The 18,670-nt window shown below is 34.7% G+C and overlaps 1 protein-coding gene and 1 pseudogene across 1 annotated transcript; both read left to right on the top strand.

Annotated features, from left to right (window-relative positions):
* Positions 1-6,366: 6,366 nt before the first annotated feature.
* LOC123246496 lies at positions 6,367-7,323 on the top strand (annotated as a pseudogene).
* Positions 7,324-17,527: 10,204 nt separating this feature from the next.
* LOC123247754 (olfactory receptor 14A2-like) lies at positions 17,528-18,457 on the top strand. Its single transcript, XM_044676755.1, has one exon. The coding sequence runs from the start codon at positions 17,528-17,530 to the stop codon at positions 18,455-18,457; it is 930 nt and encodes a 309-aa protein (XP_044532690.1).
* Positions 18,458-18,670: the final 213 nt, after the last annotated feature.

The following is an 18,670-nucleotide window of genomic DNA, read 5'->3' on the forward strand; positions in this document are numbered from 1 at the left end:
TCAGAGAAGTAAAAAGATTGTCTTGACAATTATCTAGGCAGGTAGGTGAGTTAGTGGATAGAGTGCTGGCCCTTAAATCCAGAAGACTCATCTTCCTGAGTTCAAATCTAGCCTCAGACACTTACTGGCTGTGGGACACTGAGCATATCACTTAATCCTACTTATCTCAGTTCCTCATTTATCAAATGAACAGGAGAAGGAAATTTTATTATGTCATTCCAGTATTTTTGCCAATAAAATCTCAAATGGGGTCACAAAGAATTGGATATGATTTAAACAATTGAATAACAACAACAGCTTGATGGGGTGAAGATTACCAGAAATGAACCCAATAAATATAATTTTCTAAGAGTTAACTAATAATGCTGAATAAGGTTGGAGGGTTTGGAGGGGAATAACTGAATTTTAAATTTAATCCAATGGACACTGGGATAAATATTATGTGGTTATCAAAATGATTCATAGGATTTAGGAATGATTGAATCCTAAAATGTCCCACAACCCCCCCAGGGGTCATATTCATAGGTTTACAGTAGGTCTGGGGCCTGAGCTTTTCAGGGACTAAGGACCCATCATACTAAATTGCTACAGGAACACTCTAGAGAACTCCAGTTTTATCATCCTCAGAGGATGCCCAAAAGTAGAAGACTTGGGTCCTTAAGGGAAAATAAAATGAGTCAAGTGTCTGGCAAAAATTTCATCAGAAGAACCAATTGAGTTCTTGGAAACTTGATTATATACAGATTTGTTAAATACTGTAGCCAAAGGAGAAAAGTATTACTCTTACCTAAGAAGACACTAAGGCTTCCTACCCTAGTACTTGCAATGAGCCTAGGAAATGATGGGGTCACAGTACGCCTAGAAATTAGAAGACTCAGCAGAATTTTTTTCTTATATTTTCATGCCACAACTGAGCATATGAATTTCTTCCACTTTTGAAAAATTATGCTACTTCCAAATAAGCATATTGGATAATGTATGGAGATCTCACAGACTGGCCATTAAACAATGGTTTGAAGAAATAAATGGATTACAAGGTATGAGCTTCCATTTTCTCTTATGAAACTATAAATACATATATATATATACATCTTTATCTTTATGACTAAGATTATGAAATTTTATTCCACAATCAATTTGAAGTGACTAGAAATATGACCATTATATGAGTTAGTATAGGAATTCTTTCTGACTTCTTTTTGTGACTATAAACAAAACTTTCTCATGAAAAGGAGGGCAAAGTGTGGAAGAAACCGAAGAGGTGAAGAGGATCATTTTAGGGATTTTCTGACTTTCATTGTATTCTCTCCTAAATTTTGGCACTCTCTTTCCTATACCCTTTAATAGTTCAGTTCTCTCATGTTATTCCCTTGTTACTTTGTCAGACTTCACAGTTGTCTCCCCTCCCCTCAATTCCCTCAAGTCCTACTTAAGACTTTCTTCATGCTGTTTCAACTTTCAAAGTTAAATAGCCCTTCTCAATTCCTTCAAAGCATTCGTTCTGTCTCCTGATATCAACCAAGTGCAAAAAAAGTAAAAAACTTTAAAGTACAATCTAACAACTTTTTTTAAGAGACAGAAAAATTTCAGATAATATAACACAGTGAAGTTAATCATTTTAGGAAGTCTATAATTTAATCATGTGATACAATGTCTAAAAGGTTGACTCCACTCAATCAACAAGCAAGCATTTAAAGAACTCATTTTTGGGTTAATCATTGTTCTGGAGAAACAAAGAAAACAGTCAGAACAAGCCTTGCTTTCAAAGACATTGTAAACTATTTCAGGGAGAAATGATAAAAAGCATATCAAATAGGTGTAAGGAGATTTCAGAGGAAAAAGTTAAATTGGGGAAAGAGGTTACAATGATTTGCATTTTGTTGCTGTTATTTTTTGATAGGGCAGGCAATTAATTCATAATTCTCTAGGGAAATTGAATTTTGAGGTTTTGGGGGGAGAAATAAAAATGAATTTTCAATTAAATATAATGGATACTAGAATATTTACATTTCATCAAAATGAGCTGTAGGATCTAGGGATTGTTAAAACATAGCATTCTGCAATCCCCAAAGGTCATTCTAATAAACTGGTTCTGAAAATGATGTTAAAGATGAGACTTGAAAAATTAGGAATTCTAGAACATTGAAATGAAGAGTATATGCATGCCAGGTGTGAGGAACTGCAATGCAAAGTCACAGAGATGGGAAATATAAAAGGAACAGCAAGAAGGCAATTTTGGCTGGACTCTGAAAGCTTAGCGAAAAGGGATGTGCAAACATGGTTACCAAGAAAATTTGAGTCCTGATTCATAGGAAGATCTAAATGCCAAACTAAGCAGTTGATATTTCATCTTGAAAATAGGGAGTCCCTGAAGTTTAGGGAGAAGGGTTGTACCATGCTCAGATTTTGTTTTTAGAAAGGCTGTGCAGCATCTATATGAAGAATAGATTCTTGAGGTGGCAGACCTGAGACTGAGACCCAAATTAAGAGGTTATTGAAAAAAATATAAGGATAGGCAATCAAGAACTGAGTTGGGGTAGTAAGGAAGTAAATGAAAGGAACAGAGACAATGCGATATATGGAAATAAAAATCACAAGATATGGAAGTGTTTTGGGTGACTATAGTAGATGAAAGTGAGGTAACAAAAATATCAGCAAAGTTCTGAATCTGGGTAACTGAAAGGATAAGAAGAACTTTGATAAAACTAAGGAAATTCAAAATCAGAGGTCTCTTTTGGGATAAGGGATGGAGAAGAGTTGGTGGTAGAGATAATCATTTCATTTCTGGACATGTTGAATTTAAGATATCTATAAGATACCCGCTTTAAAATGTACAAAAGGCAGTTGATGATCCAGCTCCATGCTCAAGAATGAAACTGGAATATAGATACATTTATGGAACTGTTCAGAAGATAAATAAACCAATATTAATTAACAAAGTTCATCACAAAGAAGGCAAATAAACTAAAATTAATTAATAAATAAACTAAATATTAACAAAACAAATATTAACAAAATAATATTAATTAACAAAATACAAAAACGGAAGATACAGAGAGCATAAAAGAGAACCTTAAATAAAACCTTGTCATCTAGCCATAGATAGAAAGTATATTATAAGGATAACTCAGAAAGAAAAAATAAGAATGTATCATAGAATAGGGATGAAAAAAACAGAGAAGAAAGACTCTCAGGAAAGAAAATATTAGTTTCAAATACTACACAGCAGTAAAGAAGAATGAGTGTTGAGGAAATATCATCAAATCTATCAATTAATAAAATAGTGACAGAAAAGAATGTTTCAGGTGATTGTTGATATCACGAAGTAGGTCACAGATGGCTTAGAAAACATGAGAATATAAGCAATGGAGTCCAAAAAGGCAGATAGAATTCTTCTAAAGCTCTTTGTACATCTGGCACATAGTAGGTGCTATATAGATGTCAACTATTATTGTTATTATCTGTCTTCATAAACTTATGGATTGCATAGAAAGACATATACAAATGACTCACCACTCTAAAGAAGGACATACAGAAACAAATTTCTGTTTTATTATACATGCCAAAGGAATTAATAATAAGTGTGTCAATAATACTTTTGAACAGTTTTGTCAATTATCTGTTCTTCATAAACCTATATTTTTAGATCTGCATAGTCTAAAGAAATTAACTATATTCAATCCTAGACCTCCTTAACGTAACTCTAATCTCTTAAAGGACAAGAAAGATATGTAAACAATTATGAAAGAAACTGAAATGAAATAAATGACTAAAAGCATGACGAAGAGTACAAGGAGTTGTGAAAGAGAGAGTTTACTTCTGACAGGATCAGGAACAACTTCATGCTTTATGGAGCTGGGAGAATTGAACAACAGTTTGCATCCTTTTTCTTGGTATCCTAAGATCAGTCTTGGGGTATTTCTCTAGTGAATTGGGTTTCCATCAGCCCCCAACCCTTTGTCTTGTTTAAGAACAAGGTCTGAGGCTAATCTATATAAAGAAAACACCTTATGGATCCCTGGTGTTTTGGAAGATGTTCATCCCTAGTTCCATATGACTCCTGATGTCTGGAAGACTAGCCTCTGATGCAAACTGAGGTTGTCTGTCCAACTAGGGAGACCCAGAAAAAGTAATATCACTCAGGGTATGTTAGGGATTGAGAAAGCAGCATGCTCTCTCATTTTCCCAACAAGGCAGCTTTCTAGCTAAGCAGTGGGAGTGAATTGATGAGCAGATAGCTCAGGTTAGTGAGGCACTAGCAATGCCATTATATGCCTTTTCTTTCCTTGACCTGCTTTTCCCTATTTAATAAATACTTTTAAATTAATATACAATCTCCAGAGAATTTTAATCTTAAGAGAGCTGTGTGTTCATATATGAATGTATGTATAATGGTGTATTAGTGTGCCAATTTTCCCAAATACACGCCCAACATTTTTTATTTTCCTTTTTGTAACATTAGCTAATTTAATAGGTGTGAGGTAGTATCTCAGAGTTTTTTAATTTGCATTTCTCTAATTTATAGTGTTTTTTCATATGACTAAAGATGATTTTGATCTCTTCTTCAAAGAATTATCTGTTCATATCCTTTAGACTGGAGAATGACTTGTATTTTTTATAATTTGAATCTGTTCTCTATATATTTGAGAAATGAGCCCCTGTCAGAGACACTTGCTATAAAAATTTTTTCCCAGCTTGCTGTTTCCCTTCTAATCTTGGTTGCATTGGGGTTTTTTGTGCAAAACCATTTTGATTTAATATAGCCAAAGTTATTATATATTTTATATTTTGTAGTCTTCTCTGTATATTATTTGACCATAAATTCTTCCATTATCCATAGGTGTGACAGCTAAGCTATTTTGGGTTCCCCTAATTTGTTTATGATATCACCCTTTATTTCTAAATAATATATCTATTTTCACTTTATCTTGATATGTGAAATAAAATGTTGGTCTATACAAATTTGGCCTTCACAAAAACCCTGGCAGGTAGATGCTATTATTAGACCTATTTTACAAATGAGGAAACTAGGCAAACAGAAGTTTAAACTCAGGTCAGACTCCAACCCTGGCAATCTATTCATTATTAAGCTGCCTTTAGATAGATGCTCAAACAAGATGAATCAGAATCCAGAGGAGCAGTTATTATTCATTCTAACTTCATCATACAAAGATGGTAGGACAGACTCATCACAGATAAAGGTGATTTGGGAGTCAGTTCTTCATCTGAAAATGGATTTGAATTTCTAGATGCCTCTTCTGAGATACTGGAGGCATAGTCTTTAACAAAGGAAGAACAGAATATTACGCTGCCTTCCTTTGCATGAACATTCTACCATTCTGGGATAATGAGGCTTGACATTGACAATATGACCGTATCTCAATTGGGTTACTCATCCTGGGCAGTGGACTTTATTTAAAATTGTTAAAGAATCTACAGTGCTACCATTCTTGATAGAATGGAAAGAAAGTTATTTGATCATAAAGAATAAGTTCAGGTTTGCCTCAATACATGAATCGTCAAGTTGGTCTTTGAACTCCTGGTTCAAAGGAGAAACTCCTGGTAACATCCACATTCTGACATTTCTTGTAAAAAAACTAGAGGGGGCAGCTGGGTAGCTCAGTGGAGTGAGAGTCAGGCCTAGAGACAGGAGGTCCTAGGTTCAAACCCAGCCTCAGCCACTTCCCAGCTGTGTGACCCTGGGCAAGTCACTTGACCCCCATTGCCCACCCTTACCAATCTTCCACCTATGAGACAATACACCAAAGTACAAGGGTTTAAAAAAAAACTAGAAAATTACAAAACTTAACTGAAAGTTCATTATCTTATGGTCAAAATGGTAATACTACTACTAAAAAAGTCTAGCTCATAAAGTACTTAGAATAGAAAAATGCTTTAAGACTAAAATCATACAATTTAGAGAGATATCACTACTATTGTCATATTTTTCAAGTTAAGGATCCTATTTCTAGAAACACAAATCCTTTGAGAAGTAAAAGAGCCTTTAAAAATCATCTAGTCTTAAATTATCTTGTGTCTTGTGCCTCTTTTGATAAATTCTATGAAGCAATATTCAGAATAAGACCTTTAAATTCATGAAATAAACAGAATTCAAAAGAAAACACCTACATAAAATAGAATTATGCAAAAAATTCAACTGTATTCATGAACTTAAGGTTAAAATAGTCCTATATAATTATATTTCATCATTTAGTAAATGAGAAACCAAAGCAAATGAGATACTTTGCACAAGATCACAAAGTAAGCCTGAATCAAAGAGTCATGATATTCAGCATACTGAGCAGTCTCCTAATTTGATAGTTGCCTCTTTTTTTCTCCACAGACATTCAAGAGAATTCTGAGAGTATGAACAACCTCACAATGGTGACAGAATTCCTCCTGATGGGCTTTTCCAAAACCTGGGAACTACAGATCTTACAGGCCATGTTGTTCTTGCTAATCTACCTGGTGGCTCTGATGGGGAACCTGCTCATCTTCACCCTCATCTCTCTAAATGGGCACCTCAACACTCCCATGTACTTCTTCCTGAAGAACCTGTCCTTTTTAGATCTTTGCCTTATTTCCACCACAGTCCCTAAATCCATTGTAAACTCCATAAGCCACAGACATTCAATCTCTTTATTGGAGTGTATATTCCAACTCTTTTTGGTTATTTTCTTCGCATCATCAGAGCTTTTTCTCCTCACAGTGATGTCCTATGACCGTTATGTAGCCATCTGCCGGCCCCTAAACTATGAAGTTATCATGAACAAAGGGACTTGTGTGAAGATGGCAGCTTTTTCCTGGCTCACTGGAGGTTTGTTTGGGGTCCTTTACACAATTAGTACATTCTCATTGTCTTTTTGTAACTCCAATGAGATCCATCAGTTCTTCTGTGATGTCCCTTCCTTACTCAGAATCTCTTGCTCCAATACACATATTGCACTTGATGTGACTATAGCTATTGGGTTCAGTTTAGGGATTCTCTGTTGTATTTCCATAACTGTCTCTTATGGTCCAATCTTCTCAACTGTGCTGAAGATTCCAACCACAGAGGGTCGGTCAAAGGCCTTTTCCACTTGCTTGCCCCACCTCTTTGTCCTCCTGATTTTTATCACAACAGCAGCCATGTCTTATCTAAGCCCACCTTTGGACACTGACTCAATACTGGATCTATTATTGTCTATGTTCTATATAGTGGTGCCCCCAACCCTGAACCCTATCATCTATAGCCTTAGGAACAAGGATGTGAAGACTTCCTTAAAGAAGCTCATAGCCTGAAAATACTCTCCAGAGGGACTAATCCCAAAGGCTTTTCCATGATCATATTCATACTGTGGAAAGAAGAAAAGAAAGAAAGGCAGGAAGGAAGAAACAAAGAACAAAGGAAAAGAAATCATTGGTCCCTTTATATGATTAATTATAAAATAAAATTATAGGGCCTAGAGATTATTAATAAATTGTTTTCAAAGTATATACACTGACATAAGTAACCAAAATTATAAAAGCATTATACACTTCTATAAGTACTTATATTTGTGAAAGGGCTTTGACAACTTGACATTTCATCCCTGCACTAATCATGAGATGCTATTTTACTGTTAAATAATCTCCCAGAGGATAAGTGCCTTGCTCCAACATACACAAATAGTAGGAGTCAGAATTTTGACTTAAGGACAAGTTTTCTGTTTCATAGTCAAATTATTTCCCCAGTAAATCACAGCATGCAGACAATTGTTAAGCAAAAAGTTCTATTTGGGCTTCTATTTCTTTGGTCTTAATGAATTAACTTGGGAAGCAAGAGCTTATGTAATTTCCCAAGGGTCATACAACTAGTATATGTTAAAACAGGACTTGAATCAATATCATCCTGATGTCAAAACCAGCTCTCCATCTGCTTCACCACTCTGTCTCAAAAGTAAATTTAAGTTGAGGATCTTCAAATAAAATATATTAGAAGTAACATTTTTTTCTTAAGGTAGTTGACTATTGATTCTACTTCAGTATTTAAAGTAGAATCAGAAAGTCAAAGACATTTGCATCAGATTTCTTTTAATGTAGTCCCTTCCTGAACCAGATTTCTAATATCCACATGTTAAAGTACATGTTAATACACACAAAACACATTTATACACATGTTTTACTTGTTTCTATAATGATGGAGGCTACTTGCTGAGACATAAATGTACATGAGACAATACAACAAATCCTGATTAATCACTTTGTCATCATGACTGGAAAGTTGGATTCAATATGATTGGCCACACAATTTGGAACTATGCCCAAAGGGCTTTCAAAGACTGCCTGCCCTTTGATCCAACCATAGCACTGCTGGGTTTGTGCCCCAAAGAGATCATAGATAAACAGACTAGTACGAAAATATTTATAACCGGGATCTTTGTGGTGGCAAAAAATTGGAAAATGAGAGAATGTCCTTCGATTGGGGAATGGCTGAACAAATTGTGGTATCTGTTGGTGATGGAATACTGTTGCGCTCAAAGGAATAATAAACTGGAAGAATTCCATGTAAACTGGAATGACCTCCAGGAATTGATGCAGAGTGAAAGGAGCAGAACCAAAAGAACATACACAGAGACTGATACACTGTGGCACAATTGAATGTAATGGACTTCTGTACTAGCAGCAATGCAATGACCCAGGACAATTCTGAGGGACTTATAAGATAGAACATTATTCACATTCAGAGAAAGAACTGTGGAAGTAGAAACACAGAAGAAAAAGAACTGCTTGATTACATGGGTCAATGGGGATATGATTGGGGATGTAGACTCTAGAGCAGTGGTTCCCAAACTTTTTTGGCCTACTACCCCCCTTTCCAGAAAAAAATATTACTTAGCCCCTTGGAAATTATTTTTTTTATTTTAATAGCAATTAATAGGAAAGATAAATGCACCTATGGCCATCACCGCCCTACCTGGATCACAGCAGCACTGACCAGAGGGCAGTAGCGCCCACTTTGGGAATCACTGCTCTAAAACAATCACCCTAATATAAATATCAATAATATGGAAATCAATCTTGATCAATGACACATGTAAAACCCAGTGGAATTAAGCATTGGCTATGGGAGGGGGTTGGGAGGACAGCAGGGAAAGAACATGAATCATGTAACCATGGACAATTTTTCACAATTAATCAATAAAATAAAAATGAAATTTAAAAATATGATTGGCCACAGAATCAGCAGAAACCACTTTATAGTCTTTAAGAATAACGAGCAAAAAGCCTCCATCTCCCTTGTGGGCTCTTCTCCTCTTCATCTCATGCCTTAATGACAGTGGCTGTCATGAGCACATGATAGCAAGGACATATGTGTGCATAGGAGAACATGAATCTCTACCACTTTTCCTCAGTCTTGCTCTTTTTCCCCTGGACATAAACTACTCATTAGCAATCCTGGGTAAAGGATGATTTCTGCGTGGGAGATAATCTTGAATGTCAGCCAGCCAAATGGAAGAGTTCTTAGAAAACAAAAATCTGGCTCTTACCCCAAGAAAGCCCATGCCATGCCATGCCATGACTAGCCTAATGAGGCTAACTCCAAAAGGCACTCACATCTAAGGTAAACATTGACTATCACTCTACCAGTCACACAAAGGGGCTTTTCCTTTGTGGGAATAGGTAGCTTGAGTGTAATTGAGCTAAGATGTTTGGGAGAGAAAAAGTTAGTAGTAGTATTGTTTTTGTAAGAAAATTTGAGTTCCTATTTTAAGCATTTTCTGTGGTAGCAAAAATATCTGAGCATATACTATATAATACTATACCTAGTATTTATGTTCATTTAGTATCTTTATAGAAGGTACTCTGTTAGCTACATTTTGGAAGTCATATCTATATTTTCTTTGAGGTATTTCCTCAAAGTTTGACTAAAGGATGAGGACAGCAAACTAAAGGAACAGAAATTTGGTCCAATGTCCCCAGTTTAAATCCTGGTTCTTATGAATCCAGAGAAAAGAATGTTGGTGAGAAGCCTCTACCTCTCACCTTTTAGATAGATGGGGGAAAAAGTGAGGGAGAGAGACAGAGACAGAAATGGGGAAGAGAGAGGAGTAATGCTATCTCAAGAATTTAGCATTTTCTAGAAGGGATATTTTTCTAGAAGGGATCCTGTTATTCACCTTTGGGGAGACAGAGATTTTTCTCCACAGTTTCACTATGGGTGGATGGCAGCCAGAAGAAAGGAACAGATTTCCTGACATTTATCCCTGAGACTCAGGTCAACATATATTCCTACATTATTATATGTAGTGTTTAGAAACTTATAATCTTCTTGAAAAGTAAGAAAATATACCAAATGCCTGATTAGGCCTTTTTAAAATAGACCTAGCACAAAGGTATGGCTCATAAAATCCTCTCATGTAAGGGGCAAGATGTGACCCTGGGCAAATCATTCAACTTCTCTGTACCTCAGTTTCCTCATTTATATAATGGAAATAATAATATAAATTATATTGTATATGTATGTAGGTATAAAACATTTTGCAAACTATTAAGAGCTACATAAAGGCTATTTGGCTGTTGGATTTTTAAAATGTTTAATGATCACTTTATTTTCTTTTATATCTTTTAGAAAGAAGTCATTTTGAGTGGACTACTTTTCAAGGCTGAGTGAAAAAAACTTATGAATACATAGATAATTGACTTATTCAAAGTCAGGCATCAAGAGACACAACCTCTCTTTTCAACAACTCTACCAATGATAGCACACAAAGGTCCCATTGTTTCAGATATGGAGAAAAAGAATAACACTTTGGCTCCTTAATGACTAACAGGGTAGTACGCACAATATTATGAGGAAGAAGTAAAGGAATATGGAATGAGATAACACCCCAGAAAAAATATAAATCATTAGAAATTGACAACTTAATAAAACATATTACCTACTCTTAATAAACAGATCATTAAAGATTTGTTTAACATGGACTTATGGACATGGAATGGGGAAGAAAAAGTTGACTTGATGCTGAATAACTATAAGAGTGGAGCTTGTATGGCAGCTTTGAAGAGTAGAGTATTTTTCTTCATTACTGCTTCAATAAAGGACACAAGTTGTTCCTGATTTTATCATGTGAAAACTTTGGAAAATGGCAGACAAGTGATTAAAAACTGGATTCTCAATGTGTCCTTTATTATCAGTTTGCCTACCTACAGACTAGGAAGAATTTCCATAGACTGTGATAAAGGCCCCTTCTCTCTTGTTTGTGATGTTTCATTCCTACCAAAAATAGCACATTCATATTCTATATTTCCTGGTATACACTAATCAATGTAATTTTTCTGATTTATTTTTGCTATCTACTTGAATAAGTGAGTTACCTCACTATTCATAATTTTATTATCTTTTATGTAATTTTGGTAGGAAGGATTTAAGCCTGTGCATTTACGCTTGTACTTGGCCTTCCTCTTAAAGGGATAATAACAACAAAATACTCGGAAACTAAAGAATCCACTAGACCAGCATCTTAGAGATGGGGAGAAGAGCAAAAATAGAAAAAATTTTCATTCAAATGTTCTTCTCTCTCAGGAAAGAATCAAAGTTTCCATTGGGAGGATATGGGCAAAATTTATGCTGGAAAAAATAAGGAAAAGCTGCAGTCTGGGAATGGAGGGACCCTAACAGAAGTTCATAATTATCTAATCAAAAGGCTTTAAAGTAAAAGACATGATGGAAGGAGAAAATTTCACATGAATATCCATGAAGTAGACCAAACTAGAAAGAGAGGATGATGAGAGAAATAAAATGGATAATTTTGGTTACATTGAATTAAAAATATTTTGCACAAAAAAAGGGGCCAAGATTTAAAAGAAAGCAGGAAACTGAAGGGAAATTTTTATAGAAAGTTTCTCTGATAAAGATCTCATTTTTCAAATAACTAAGAACATTCCACAATTTTTGGTCAAATGTAAACAGGCAGTCTTCAAGAAAAGAAATTAAAGACATCTCTCACAAGAAAAGAAGGCTCTATTTATTAGAGAAATATAAATTAAAACAACTCTGAGGTATCATCTCACCTCTCAGATTGACTGATATGACGGAAAAGGAAAATGACAAATGTTGAAGGGGATGTGGAAAAACTGGAACACTAATGCCCTATAGGAGGAGTTGTGAACTGATTCAACTATTGAGGAGAACAATTTGGAACTATGCCCAAAGCACTGACAAGTTCTGGATACCCTGTGATCCAGAAATACTGTTACTGAAATCAAAGGAAAAACAAAAGGACTTATAAGTAACAAATATTTATAGCAGTTCCTTTTGTGGTAGCAAAGAATTAGAAATAGAGGGATGACTCATTGACTGGGGAATTGCTGAAGGAAGTTTGGTATATGATTGTCATTGAAAACTATTTTCCTATTTAAATGGAAAGCATCATGGTTCCAGAAAAATCTGAGAAAACATATGATGAAAAATGGGAACCACATCCATACAAAGAACTGATGAAATCTAAAAACAGATGGAAGCATCATTTTTCCCTTTCTTATTTTTTTGCTTTTTTTTGCAATATGACTAATATTAAAATGTTTTTGCATAATTTAAAATGTTTTCATATTATTTCATATGGCATCACATTTCTTACCTTTCTAGGTGGAAGAGGGACAGGAGGGAGAAAAATAATATGGAATTCAAAAAATTAATTAATGTTGAAAATTAAATAAAAATATTTTAAATAGGTCCCCTAAGCTAGAAACCATAGAACATAACTAAGAAGAGGGAAGAAGGTAACACACAAAGGCCTAAGAAGAAAAGCAACATGAAGATCCAGAAAAATATGAGAAAAAAAGTTTCATGGGCTAAAAGGTCTATTCATAAGTGGTTCTCAAATTTTAAGCAACAAACAAGATTTAACAAACACAAGATTATAGTTCAAAATAGACTAGTTGGCCCCATACGTGTAATTGTACTTTTATGGCATGAATCCAATCACTACGTTTTGGCTAGGCAAGGGAATATGCTATCAAAGAACAAAAAAGAGAAGATGGAGCACAAAATAGCAGCCTTAACAATTAAGAAATTCAACTCAGACTCAGAAACCAAGAACCTAAAAGAAAAAAGAATGAGTATTTAGTGAAAGATCAATAGAGAAGACATTCTGTGTAAACAGAGTGTACTATGAATAATCCAGACAAAAAGAAAAAAAAGCAAGAAAGAATTTAGGAAACTGATAAAAAAAAAACAGACATAGAAGTATCATATGGTAATGGTATGGGGATTAATGAATAAGATGTCTACGATAGCAGATGCTTTGATTTCCATCAGAAGAAATAAAGTGAATAACTCCATGACTTCTATGAATACCTACTGTGTGCCAGGCACTGGGAATACAAAGACAAATGTGTCAACTTCAAAATTAGAATACATACCATTTATCTTAATAAATGGAAAATTATAAAAAAATTAATGATTGTTTATCAGTAATGATCCCTTTTCTGTGTAGCTTTTCCTAACATTTAAAAGGGTATGGTTTTTGTCATTGGGATTGTTTTCTTTGGTCAGGGTGAACAGTTAATTTATATTTATCTGTAGAACATGAACCATTGGTATTTTTTAAAATAAAAATAAGTAACAAATTTCATTCAGCACTAGGATTTTATATGGTTGTCAGAATGGGATATAAGATATAGAGTCCCAAAGTGTTGTTCAACTCCCAGGAGTTGTACTAATAAGCTAGCTGTAGATTCTTGTGACTGAACTATTCTGGGATTTAGGGCACAGAATGGCTGTAGAAACACTCTGGAGAACGCCTATTCTATCGACCTGAAAGGGTGCCCAAAAAGTCAAGGACTTGTATCCCTAAAGGAAAATAAAATGATGCAAGCATCTAGCAAATATGTTAGCATCAGAGAAAACACTGAGCTCTAAGAAACTTGATTCTTTACTGACACTGAATGCTATAGACAAAATAGAAAGGTATTGAAACATACCTGAGAAGGTACAAAGGCTTCCTACCCCAGTATACTTGCCATGAGTCTAGGAAATAGTAGGATCATACTGGGTTCAGAAATTAGAAGAAGGGTCAGCAGAATTTTTTATTACCTTTCATATCACAGTTAGGTATATGCATCTATTCCATTTGTGAAAAATGTACTTTCTCCACATAAGCATCTTGGATAATGTATGGAGAGGAGCTCTCATGGTCTGACTCTTAAGCAATGGATTGAAGAAATAAATGGATTGTAAGGTATGAATTTCAATTTTCTCTTACGTAAGCATATATGCATCAGTATTTTTATAATTAATATAATTTTATAAGATTATAAAAAGTTATGGCATCATTAATCTGAAATTATCATATATATGAAAGATCTTTAAGTAAATGTAGAGAGTATTTCTGATAAATTTTTTGTGTGACTATAAATAAGATCTCAGTTACAAAAATGAAGGCAAAGTGTAAGAGAAATTTAAGATTGCTTTAGGCATCTTCTTACTTCCATCTTATTCTCTCCTAAATTTTGACACCTTCTCTTCTCCATACTCTAATATTATAAATCTCTCATACTACTCCGTTAATGCCCAGTCAGACTTCAGAGTTGGTTCTCCTCCCTACAAATGCCACCTCACCCACTAACTTTTCTTCATACTCTCCCTAATTCCAAAAATGGGCATCTATTTTCAATAACATTCAAAACACTCATTCTTTGTTCAAAACACTCATTCAAAAAACTCAATAGCCAATTAAGAGGTTATGGAATAGTCTACTGTCAGAGAATCAGAAATTGAACTATGGTGGTGGTTGAGTGAATGAAAGAAACAGAGATAATGTGAGTTGTGGAAATAGAAACCACAAGATATAGAAATTTATTGGATGACTCTGGCAGGTGAGTGAGGTAATAAGAATATCAGTAAAATTCCAAATCTGGGTGCCTGAAAGAATTAGAGTGCCTCATTATTAGAAGGAAGGAAGACCAAAAGCAAAGGATTCTTTTGAAATGGGATGGAGAAAGAGTTAAAAGTGATTATAATTTTCTCTTTTATACTAAGTTCGATATTTCTATAAGATATGTACTTTGAAATGCCCAAGAAGAATTTCCAATAAGGAGTCGATGATGCAAATTTGATACTCAGGAAAGATACTAGATCAGGAAATTACATATATATGTGTATGTATGTATATATGTATATTTGCAAATATATGTATAAATACACACATATGTACATGTATGACTGATCATCATAAAGAAAATAAATAAACCTATGTGAACTGATCTGGTCATAAAGAGGATCTAAGAAAAACATAAAAGAGTACCTTTCACAAAACCTTGGCATCTTCTCACAGTTAGAAAGCATAGTGTAATGATGAACCAGCAAAAAGAAATTAAGAATGAGTCATAAAATAGGTAGGAAAAAAATCAATAATGGGAAGGGTCAGGAAAATCCAGAGAGAAAAGATTACGAAAGAAGGTACCTAGAACTTTCAAATATTGCACAGAAGCCAACAAGAGTAAGTCTGGAGAAAAGGAAATCAGATTTATTAATTTAAAAATTAATGATTTGGGAAAGCCTTATTTCAAGTGACTGATGAAGTTATGTAGAAAGTTAGAAAGGGATTAGAAAGTATGAGAGTACAGGACGTGGGATCCAAAAGTATTTAGAACATTTTCCTAAGAGTTTTCTAGGTTAAGAAAGGAGAAAGAGAGGCACGGAAAGATAAGTAGCCAAAAAATTTAATGTCCAATGAGGATTTTTTAGGAATGGGGAAAATTTAGATGTACTTATGAGTAGCAGGGAAGGAACCAGTAGATAGGAAATGGAGAGAAAAGCATGAAATCAGTGAAGACAGATTGGGAAAGAATCAAGGATATATGTAAAGTTACACTTTTGTCTGGACACATGTCACCTCACATTTCCATCAAGGAGGAAGAGAAGAGGAGAGAATGGAGGATGTCAGTGAATTGTAAGTGAAAAAGGAGAATTTCACCAAGAATGGTCTCTATTTTTTTTAAATTAAGGATGAAATGAAATCCTGACTTGTGAGGATATTGATTTATTTTTGAAGGGTATGGAAATTTTAAAGAGAGTGGATAAATTAGGGAGAGGACAAGGTGAAAAATGGGATTAGAAAATGAATTTAAGTGGGGATAAAAAGGATTGCCTTTTTGAGTTTAGATCATTGAAATTAACAATGGCCTCAGTGCAGTTTTTTTTTTTTACTTTCATCAGTTTAATTCAGTAGCACCAATGTAGGATTAAAACAGGAGTATTGAAGAATAATAACAAGTTAATTTTATTAGATTGTAATCTACAGTAATTTAACAGGAGACAAAATTGGTTAAGTATAGAGTTCCAGTTAGGAAAGCCAAATCAGAGCAGGGGTGATTGTCAAGGAGAGTACTGAGGAATGTGGGGACTAGAGGTCCCAGGGAAGAAAAAGAAGATGATAATGAAGAGTAAGACTTGGGAAAATGAGAATATTTTAATAAAATACCAAATTTCCAGTCCTAAGCACACCTATAGATATTGAAAAATATTTGCAATTTTAAAAGGTCTTATGTTGAGAAAGCTGAGAATTAATTAGTCTTTCCAAACTTTGACCTTTCCATTTCTGGTTCTGTGTATCTGCTAGGAAGGTACCTGGAATATTTGCTTCAAAAAACAAAATATTTCTGCCTAAATAAATTCAATTGTCTAAAACCTACCTTACTGCATAAAGATATATGTGTGTATGTCTGTCAGAAGTTAACTCTCCTTCTCATCTCATTATTATGATCTTATGCATTTATCACCCTCTAATTTGTATTCTAATTATTTGCATCTCTTTCTCGCCTACCCCCTAAAAAGTCTAGAAGATATATAAGATCCACAACTGGACATTGTTCATCTATATAACCAATATTACTAAAACAGAAGTTTATATAGAACAGAAAAATGATTAAAATTTATGTTGAAATGTATGTTGAAACATTTTGATTGGTAATTCCTCTGTCTTGAGTACAAAGTACAGATTTGTTTCTGTATGTCTTTAAATAAAGTAGGGGCCCTCTAGGGATCCCTTTCTATGTTAACACATGAATTTATGAGAATAAATAATAACAATAGAAAACATTTATAAAAACACATACCATGTGCCTAGTGCTGTTCTAAGAACCCTACAATTATTATCTCATTTGAGGCTCACAATAACTTTGGGAGATGGAGATGGTCTCCTTTCAAATATATGTATTTTAATTTATGCATTTAAATATCCTATGCTGTCTCCCTCCCTTCTTCCCTTCACCCTGCAAGAGCTGACAAGCAATACAGCCTGGGTTATACATGTATTATCATGCAAAATATTTCCACATTATTCATTTGTATCAAAGTATATATTAAAAAATTCATGGGCATAAAATTAGGACTCTAATATAGTTTCATCTATTCTTTTAGCAAATGGCAAAACCAGAGTGGACAGAACTTCTGTGACTTATAAACATTTGCAAAGTAGACCTGAATCAGTCTCCTGATAGCCAGAGCTCCTCATTATCTGATATCTGCTTCTTTTCTCTGTACAGTCACAAGAACTCTCAGAAAATGGCCAACCTCACTATAGTGACAGGATTCCTCCTCATGGGCTTTTCCACATCTTGGGAGCTGCAGGTCTTACATGCCATCCTCTTCTTGCTGATCTACCTGATGTCTCTGATGGGGAACTTGATCATCTTCACCCTCATCTCTCTAGATGAACACCTCCACTCTCCCATGTACTTTTTTCTGAAGAATCTGTCCTTTTTAGATCTTTGCTTTATTTCTACCACACTCCCTAAATCTATCACAAACTCCCTGACCAATAGTCGTTCTATCTCCTTTGTAGGGTGTGTTTTACAGTTCTTTTTAGTCATTTTATTTGCAGCATCTGAGCTCTTTCTCCTTACAGTGATGTCCTATGACCGCTATGTGGCCATCTGTCAGCCTCTGCACTATGAAGTCATCATGACCAGGGGAATTTGTGTGAGGATGGCAGCTGTTTCCTGGCTCTTTGGAATTTTGTTTGGAACTCTGTACTCAGCTAGTACATTCACTTTGCCTTTCTGTAATTCCAAGGAGGTCCATCAGTTTTTTTGTGACGTCCCTTCATTACTTAGGCTCTCCTGCTCTCATGTACATATTGGCGTAGATGTGACTTTGGCTATTGGTGTTGCTATTGGGATTCTCTGTTTTATTTCCATAACTATCTCTTATGGTCCCATCTTCTCAACAGTACTGAAGATTCCAACTACAGAGGGTCGGTCAAAAGCCTTCTCCACTTGCATCCCCCACCTCATTGTTCTCACGGTCTTTATCACAACCTCAGTCATAGTTTATCTAAAGCCATCTCAGCAATCTGACTCAATTCTAGATCTATTGTTGTCTATATTCTATGCTGTAGTTCCCCCAACCCTGAACCCTGTCATCTATAGCCTAAGAAACAAGGACATGAAGACTTCTCTGAGAAAGCTAATAGCTCGAAAACATATCTCATAGAAATGAATAGTAAAATCTTTTTTACAAAATTTTACTGAAAAAGAAATCAGCTGTGCCTTTTCTGTGCTTACTGGCTTGAATTCTTTCTTTGTTTCCTCATGTCAATGTCATTAGATGTAAAATACTGTCTCTTAGGGTGCCCAGACATTATTAATAAATGGTTTTCAAAGTATATACACTCATATATTACTACTTCATATTTTAAAATCTTTC

The sequence above is a fragment of the Gracilinanus agilis genome, chromosome 4, assembly GCF_016433145.1.
Source record: "Gracilinanus agilis isolate LMUSP501 chromosome 4, AgileGrace, whole genome shotgun sequence".
NCBI lineage: Eukaryota > Metazoa > Chordata > Mammalia > Didelphimorphia > Didelphidae > Gracilinanus > Gracilinanus agilis.

Coding starts and splice junctions, on each gene's coding strand:
- LOC123247754 (XM_044676755.1), top strand. CDS start 17,528: ATGGCCAACCTCACTATAGTGACAGGATTCCTCCTCATGGGCTTTTCC.